The sequence below is a fragment of the Microtus ochrogaster genome, linkage group LG2 (genome assembly GCF_000317375.1).
Source record: "Microtus ochrogaster isolate Prairie Vole_2 linkage group LG2, MicOch1.0, whole genome shotgun sequence".
NCBI lineage: Eukaryota > Metazoa > Chordata > Mammalia > Rodentia > Cricetidae > Microtus > Microtus ochrogaster.
This window is the reverse complement of record NC_022028.1, coordinates 8,843,418-8,851,978: the sequence shown is the minus strand read 5'-3', so window position 1 is coordinate 8,851,978 and position 8,561 is coordinate 8,843,418. Positions and strand designations below refer to the sequence as shown.

Sequence of the window (8,561 nt, the reverse complement as noted above, 5' to 3'; positions counted from 1 at the left end):
TCGGTGGCTGGAGAAACAGCTCAGTGACTACTGTTCCTGTAGAGGACCTGGGTTTGGTTCCCAGCACCCATATCAGGTAGCTCACACTGCCTGTGACTTCAGTTCCCAGAGATCCAAAGGCTTCACACCTCCCTCTGCATGCGCGTGCACCCGTGTGTGGTGTACATGCAAATGAATGAAAAACAGAGAAATGTGGATGGTCCCTGAGGAGCAGCAGCCAGAGCTGTTCTCTGACCACACACTGCGGATTCTGACATCGTATTCATTATGGGGTCTTTCCACTAACTTAGTTTTGTTTCATTTTTTTAACAGTGGCATTAGGACCGAGGAGCTAGCTCCGTGGTCGAGCCTGTCACTAGCATGTTAACAGTGGCATTAGGACCGAGGAGCAGGCTCCGTGGCCGAGCCTGTCACTAGCATGTTTCAGGTTCTGAACTTGACCCCCCAGCATCACAAAATAACAAAACCCACATTTCCTTAAATTCCCTCTGCATTGTTAAATATTTCGGTATCCCCTAAATTTAGCAGGTTGGGCAAGTGTTTCTCTGGGCTTCCCCTTGTTCCTTTTCTGCCACAAGGCCACAGAGATTTAATCACAAACAAGAGAAAACTTGAGCCATAGCTTGTGACAACCCCACAAGCCGGAGCAAACATTGTTGCTGCAAACACAGATGGCTGTTGCTAACACAGGCCTGGGGGGGAATCTAGGCCTGTGAGCTTGGTGTGAGGTAAACCTACCTTCTAATGGGGGAGGTGGAGATGAGCCAGTCCCAGCTGGGGCGGAGAACATCTGGCCAGGTGGACCAGCCCTCACAGCCCAACCTTAGGGACAGAGAGGAGAGAACCATGGAATGAGGAAGGTGGAAAGGCCTGGTAGAACTGCCTAAGAACCTGTCCAGGCCCAGGCCTGTGTGAGCTGGGTCCCCGGGGCTGTCCAGCAGAGGGCCCTGGCACCAGTGACTGGCTGAGCCTGCCTGGGGTGTGGGTGCTGGCTGGAACCCAGGCAGGGAGCTTGCCAGATGGGCTATTCTCCAATAATAACAGGCCTGGCTGTGGCCATCTGCATAGATGGTCAGGTCCCAGTGGGCGTGAGGAAAGGAACCAGCCTTCCTCGGTCTGGCCAGGACCCTCACCACTTCCCTCCTTTCTCCAGCTTCCAGCCTCCTTTGTACACAAAGGCAGGCCCCTGGCCCACAGCCTGGCCATGCTAGCAGATCTGACAGCTGTGAGTCAGAGCTAGGAGAGGAAGGTGGGTGAGAGGCAGGGGCTGAGGAAGAAGGGAGGCAAAGATGGGAGACAGACCGTCAAAACAGAGGGCAGGAATCTAGGGTTGTGGACAGACATGAGACAGCTCTCCAGCCGCCATGGGCTAGTGCCCAGAAAAATACCACCCAAACCCGACTTCCTGCCCTGTTTACTCAGTGCTAGTGAGGAGATGTGTCATTTCTGAGAGCTGGGAGGCTGGATACACCCCACCAGAGCAGTTTGGGAGAGCCTGCTGTCCTTAGGAGAGTCAGCCACCTCCTCAGGGCCCAGTCTTTCTCTAGGGAGAATGGCTACACCTTTCCCCCTGTGAGGTGTAGTACTGGTAATTGTTAATTAGTTCCCATGGCTTCTCTGGGGGACCCGCTCCTTGGGAAGGCAGGGTGAGGCAGGTAGCCTGGATGGAATTATCTCTCCTCAGGACCCTCCCCAGCTTCTGGGTCATCCTACAGTAGGGACAGAGAATAAACCCTTCCCTCTTTGCTGCCGGCATTAAAGAAGGAATGAATCCTGGCCAACCCCTAGAGGCACGTGATGGCCGCTCCCCCAACTCCCCCAGCCAGCGGAGGATATGGACTCAGCGAGGCTTCTAGCCCTAATGGTTATCATCTTGGGTTGGGACAGTGAGATGCTGGCTAGGACAATGGGATGTTCAGGATGGGAGTCTTCCCCGGGCTCTCCCTTCTCCCGTCTCCAGCTGTGTTTCAGTTTTTCCTAGAGGCCTCGGGACTGTTCCCTAAGCAAATGGCCTTCAAGGCAAAGCTGGAAAGTATGGGGGGGGGGAGGAATGTTGTTTGTGGTGTGTGTGCCTGTCTGTGAAGGGTGGAGAGAAAACAAGCGCCCGGGTTCCAGAACAATTAAGTCTGAGATATCCCACCAGGGTAGGTGGCAGAAAGTCTTCTTGAAGGGAAAAGGAGGGGTGGAAAGGAAGAAGGCTGTATTAGAAGTGCGCCGTGTGAGAGGGTGCTCAAAGTAAAACGGTGGAGTGTGAATGATGGCGTGGGCGGGGTTCGGAGAGGGATAACGGAACACCTGGGTGGAGTGTGGCAGTGGGGGCGTCTGGGCCTGTGTGAGCAGAGGGCTTGTCTGTGCAAGAGTCCCGCCGTGGAATGCGTAGGAGTTAGGAGCACGAGCACAGGCTCAGCGCGGAAATTAGGGGCACCCAGTGTGGGACCGAGCCCCCTCCCTGGTTCACGTATCCTAGGAGTACCCAGTGTGGGACAGGGGGCCCCTCCCGGTTCGTGTGTCCGAGTGACGGTTGGGAAGGGTCCGAAGATGTGTCTGCCACCGAAGTAAACCACCCAGGCGGCCCTAGGCGCAGGGTCTCTGGGTCTGGGAGCCCATAACTGCTGAGGGGGGCCGCGGGGAAGCGGGGGCGGGGCCAGGGCGGCGGCTGTCGCCGGAGGAGGTGGCCCGCACGGGCCCGGGGCGGGCCCAGCAGAGGGCGGGTTTGAAAGCGCTCGGGCGGGCGCGGGAAGCGCGGGTCGAACGCGCAGATTTCGGCGCGGGAGGTGTCGTTCTCCAGCAGGTGCTCGTAGGGTCCGGGCGGGCGTTCCAGGGGCTCCGGGGCAGAGAGTGGCGTGTCTGGTCTGTCACCAGGGGAAGGGAGGCCTGGCCTGCCAGCTCCTCGGCCGCGACAGAGACTTGGGGTGCGGCCCCCACGCGGCGCGTGCAGAGCAGCGCAGCACGTGGCGCGCATGGGCCTGACTCTGGGTTGGGGGTGTTCCTTCTGTGGGGCCCCGGGTGGAGCGGGGCCCAGGACAGCCTGGCTTTTGGGCCTGAAAGCCACCGTCACTATGCTGACCTCCTACCTCAGAGGGTCGGCAAGTGAGCGGTTCAATGTGACCGCTCCTGTACGAACCCGAGAAGGGCCGCTTTGCCTTCTGCCCTGAGGCAGGAGGATGGTGATTCCGGTGTTCAAACGAAGGCAGGGGTGCTGCTTCTTTACCGGCTAAACTCCTGTCCTTGGCCTCCCTTTCCTGGGTACGTCCTTATTTACTCAGCACTGAGAGAGACGAGGACGCGCACACCCAGGCTTCCCGGTGGGATGAAGGCTTATTCCAACCCTGCACCCAGCCCACTCGGGCTCTCTTTGCAACCTGGTGCTGATAGTCAGGCCCCTTTTCCTTATTAACCCCCATTCTGTTCGTCTTGTCTTAACTGTGTGACCTTTGCATGCAATAACGTATGTGTCATGGGTTTGCTGTAAGGTGCCTTGAACCCAGACTAATGTTATGTGAGTGACCTGAATCGCCAAACTTGTTTTAACCTTTTTATTGGAGCCAGAGCCCCCCCCCCTCCTCGAAGTTTACAGGGCTAACTAGGGAGCCGCTTTAATTTCTCCTTCCCTACAGAAGAAATCTAGAATAATCAATACATTAAGTACTAATGCTGGTTCCCTCACTCACTAGCTCTGCAGCTCTTGTTCAGTGAAGCAGCCTCTCTGAACCTCGGTTGGCCCTGTCTGTTTAGTAGAAACTGTCTACTACCTCTAGCTTCTGGGCCGCTGGGAGAGGGGACCCCTGCATATTGCAGCCAAAGACTGATGTAGCACAAGCTTCGTTGAGAAACAGACAGATGAGAAATGTTGGCACCCTAGGACACGGAAAGGCTCAGACTAGTGGTTGCCTTCGGGGCTCCTTCTCTGAAGGTCGAGGCGTGACTGAAAAGGACACCAGAACCCCTGGCCTGCTCTTAGATCGCTGGGCAGACCAAAACAAAGCACCTAGACAGGGAATAACTGTTAGGATGTGGGCAGGACCCATGACTTTAACTGGTGCCCAGGAATGGGATGGGAATTGCTGCAAAGGAGGGGTGTGTGTGTGTGTGTGTGTGTGTGTGTGTGTGTGTGTGCAGCAGAAATAAATACTCTTCAAGCCTAGGCCAGTTTTCTGAAGGAAGAGCATTGCCTGCCCCTCCCCTGTCTGGCTTGGGGCTACACACTCACTCTGCTGGCTGATGGAGGCCATGGAGGACTGTGCTGAGGACGGCTGTATGTGAAGGGGGTCCGCTCCTGACTCTAAAAGAGTCCTCAGGCTCTCCCCAGCCCCAGCAGAGCCCTCTGGGCCTAGAAAAAAAAAATAGCCGTACTACTTGCTGTTCATCACTCTGTCCCCAGTGCCTAGGAAGGTGCCTGGCTGACACACAGAGACCTTCAGGAAATACTTCTCGAAACCATTGGAAGGAGCCATCTGCCACCATCAGGAGGTATGTGGGTTTGCTGCTCAGGACTGGGAAGACCTTTGGACAATCTGGGGTTTACCAACTGAAGGGTAGAACTATTGCAGGGCCACAGTGTGACCAGCTGTGACTCTTTGGGTGGGCGGGGCCTGGAGTTCTGGCTGTACCTGAGAGCTGCCCTGGCCACCACACACACACACACACACACACACACACACACCACACACACACACAACTCCCCTGCTGAGTCTTCCGCTTCTGCTCTTTTATCTCCCAGCTACAGGGTGGCCCTTTATCTGTCTCTCCCAGCTCGCTGGACTTCCAGCTTCTGCTGCTACTTAGCTTGTGGGAGTCCACAAATGGGGCCCCCTGAGGCCTGAGGGATTCTCTTCTGATAAGCCTTTGCACCTTTTCACTCTGGACCCTCACCCAGGATCCAGCCTTCTGCCTGAGCCTGAGCCAGGACCCCGTCCTGGGGACTACCCAGGTTCCTTTGGCTCCAACTCTCCTGCCAGCGTCCTTGACATCAACGTCAAGTCTATCAATCCGGTGAGTGATGAGACCGCCAAGAACTAGCAATCTGAGCTGGGTCTATGCGCGGTGTGCCTTGTTTGTATATTCTGGTCCTGTTTCCTTGCAGCAGAAGGACTGTTTAGCCCGCTGGTGCTGGGTGTCTTCCCTATGTGAGCAGGGCCGGAGAGGGATGCTGAGTGGGTGGCTAGGCGCTTGGGAGCATCCTGTTAGGGCCTGTGTGCCGCTTTTCCAATTTTCCTGCCAAGGCCACTGTCAGAAAAGATAGTGGTCTGGGACCGAGAAAGGGACTGAGTGGGGTTGGGATGGCCCTGGGGCTAGGGCTTGGGGTCAAAGAAAGGAACATGCTAGGCTGTGGAAAAGGCTATATCGCCTCCCTTCATTATGAAATAGATTCTTGGAAAACTGGTTGAGACCTCAGGAAGCCCCTGGGCAGTAGTTGGAAAGACAGCTTAGATGCTACCCTACCAGAAGTCTCTGGCATCCTCGTTACTCTAGGAGACAGAGTGGGAAAGCCTCCCCACCACAGCCTTGATGGGGGTGGGGCTGTAGGCGAGGAGGCGGACTTACAGCAGGCCCTGGGAGACCCGAGGCCCTGCCGATCTGGGTTGTGGGAAATTTGTCTGCACTTTCACCCTTTCCCCTCTGCTCTGCGTCCTCCCCTTCGCCTTCTCTGTCCTCCATCACTGTCCCTGACCTCTGTCATCTCTTTTCTGTCTTCTTGAACTGTCTTTCCCTGCCTCTCAACCATGCGTCCTCCTTTCCTGATCTCCACCCTTCGGTTCCCAAGCTTATAAACTGCTTCTGCTGCTGGATAAAAATAGCGGCAGCAGCGGCCAGGCCGGCAGCCAGGTGCAGCCCAATCAGGCAGAGAGACGACAGCACTGGCTTACTGGGGCCAAAGGCCAGATGGGGCCGGGTTGAGTGGTCCTGAGCCTACAGTGGCTCCTAAGGGGCCTTCCCTTGCCTGCTCTGTGTGCCCATCCCTACTCCCAAGAGTCTGAGAAGGCCCTGGGGCAGTGTGGAAGCAGACCTCAATAGGGCCTCAATATTGCTTTATCCCCAGCAAGAGCCAGAGGAAGGGAGCTGCCGAGCAGGCCCAGCCGATAGCACTGGAACCATGACAACCAGTCACCAGCCTCAGGACAGGTACTGGGGAGGGGCACGGAAGTGGGTCTCTTGGGTAGGGGTTGGAGTGGGTGCAGTATTTGGGACTTGAGGTTATCTCACTACTGACTGCTTCCAGACTGGTGGTTCTGAGTTGCATCAGGTCTCCATGGGGGTGGGGTGGGGAGCATGCATACCTCCACCGACTGGGAGCTGACTGGTGTGCCCACGGGGCTAGGTGGGCAGCAGTCCCCTAGTGGATTGTGTCAGGGTTTCCACTGTCGCTCTGCAGCCAAACGGCAGCTCTGGCTCCTCCCACCACCACTGTGGGGAGATACTTGGCTGCCTCCCTCATTCCAGAACACATCTGGCAGGACTGCCCTGTCCCTGGGGGTTGCCCTGGGGCCTCTGCCTTGTATGACCTCAGCCCACCCTGCCCTTTGGCCTGACCCTTCTAGCCTGCTGTCTCTGGAGTCTGAACTTCCTTAAGTTAGTGAAGGTCGGGAATGTGTGTTAGGATGGAAGAAAGAGGCGCTTGAGCCAAGTTCTCCACAGGGGCTGAGGCTTTTGAGAGTTGAGGAAGCCATGCTACCCTTCCTTCCAGATGCCCGCTTTGTCCCTTGCGTCTCTGAACCCCTCCCAACTCCTCTGCCTACCACATAACTGTAACTAGGCCCATTCTGACTAGAAGGTTAGCTTCATCTTTTCTGGGACCTTTTCCCCACCTGCAAATTCTGGTGAGAGTGTCAGCCTTCTGTGACTGTTTTCCAAGGGGCAGGTTGGGGATTGTTTGTTTTTTCCAGACGGGATTTCTTTGTGTAATAGTCCTAGCTGTACTAGAACTAGCTCTTGTAGACCAGGCTAGCCTCGAAATCACAGAGATCCTCCTGCTTCTGCCTTCCCAGTGCTGGAATTAAAGGCGTGCGCCACCACTGCCTGGCTGCAGGTAGGGATTGTAGGTGTAGGTCCCAGTTTCTGCCTCTTTTCTTTCCCAAGCTGCCGGGTGCCCCAGCCCAGCCCCTTAACATTCTACCCACTTTATTGCATTGCTGCCTGGCTCCGTTGTTTCTCCTCTGTCCTCCTGTCCTGTAGAATTCTCCCTTGGGATTTTGCCTTCCTCTGAACCATGCCTTGAGCATCTTGACCTCAAGGGGAAAGTTTAAGGTCTGCGGTGGTCATGGCTCAGACCTGCCCACTTCGGTTACTCACTCTGGCAGTCCCTTTTAAGGCTTGCAAAGAGCTAAGCTCCTGTTGCCCTTGCCAGACCGGTCCGTGTTGGGCCTCCTCACCACTATCTCTGAAGCACGTGGGTGCTGGCCAAGGGGAAGGGTTGCTAAGCTTATAGGCAAGGACTATCCAGAGTCTGGCTCTGTCCTCATGCTCAGGACCAGATGGTATCCATAGACCTTAGTCTACCTGCACTGCCCTAGGTAGTTGGACCTACAAAACTGGTTCTGTCTGGTTAGGGGGAGAGAAGATCTATAGCTTCCTACTTCCCAGCTCCCTCAGACACTCAGCCCATCTGTGCCACTGGATCCAGAGTGGTCTGGGTGTTTCTTGACCTGAGAGTCCTTCAGGGAACTACTGAGTTCCCACTTAACAGCCGAATTATTTCTAGCCTGTGTGGTGGGACAAGGGGGAGACGTGTGTTCACTCTCTATCTACCCACCCAGTCCTTTAGCAAAGTTCCAAAGCCATCGCTGGATGTGTGGGTCACTCTGCTTCCCAGCCTTCCGGTACTTGAGAACAGAGGTTCTGTCACCCATGTCATTTAGCACTGTGCTAATGGCCCTTCTCCGTTGCCCATCTACACCAGCTCTGTACTACCCGAGGACCCACACATCCCCGGTGGCACACCTCCGTGGAAGGACACGGGCATAGCTAGGACAGCTGGGAAGACGGGGAGGGAGGGCAGGAGGGCTGGTGGGCTACTTTGCCTTCTCTCTATTCAGGTATAAGGCGGTATGGCTTATCTTCTTCGTGCTGGGCCTGGGGACGTTGCTCCCCTGGAATTTTTTCATGACAGCAACTCAGGTGAGGCTGGGGGCAGGGGAGGCACTGGGTCCCAGAGGATGTGCCTCCCAGGCTTTCAAGGCCTGTTTCTGTGCTTCTGGGCACAGAGCGAAACAGAGGTTCCAACGCTCAACCTTTGAAAACCCCACAGTATTTCACACACCGTCTGGACCTGCCCCAGAATATGTCCACAGTCACTGACAAATCAAGCCAGGACACGGAGACCTTGCCTGCTCCCACAGTGTCCGCACCAGAGCGGAGTTATCTCAGTACCATCTTCAACAATGTCATGACCTTGTGTGCCATGTTGCCCCTGCTGCTCTTTGCCTGCCTCAACTCCTTTCTGCACCAGAGGTGAGCCTCCCCATCCCAGGTGCCCCAGCCTCCCCATCCCGAGTGCCCCAGCCCCCTGTCCTGGGTGCCATAGGCTGCCCTTCCTCCCCATCCCGGGTGCCCCAGCCTCCCCA

The 8,561-nt window shown here is 56.1% G+C and overlaps 1 protein-coding gene across 4 annotated transcripts in view; it reads left to right on the top strand.

Moving 5' to 3' along the window:
* Positions 1 to 2,712: 2,712 nt before the first annotated feature.
* Slc29a1 (solute carrier family 29 member 1 (Augustine blood group)) overlaps positions 2,713 to 8,561 on the top strand; it is a 10,655-nt gene continuing 4,806 nt past the window's right edge. For 2 of the 4 annotated variants that reach the window (XM_013350999.2, XM_013350995.2), the window contains exons 1-6: positions 2,713 to 2,791; positions 4,382 to 4,470; positions 4,877 to 4,992; positions 6,041 to 6,123; positions 8,034 to 8,115; positions 8,246 to 8,448. In XM_013350999.2, coding sequence (XP_013206453.1) covers positions 6,095 to 6,123; positions 8,034 to 8,115; positions 8,246 to 8,448 — 314 coding nt within the window. In that variant the 5' untranslated portion in view covers positions 2,713 to 2,791; positions 4,382 to 4,470; positions 4,877 to 4,992; positions 6,041 to 6,094. Of the gene's footprint in view, positions 2,792 to 2,848; positions 3,247 to 4,381; positions 4,471 to 4,720; positions 4,993 to 6,040; positions 6,124 to 8,033; positions 8,116 to 8,245; positions 8,449 to 8,561 lie in introns of those variants that run through there. The other 2 variants (XM_013350997.2, XM_026785759.1) reach the window with 2 other exon arrangements.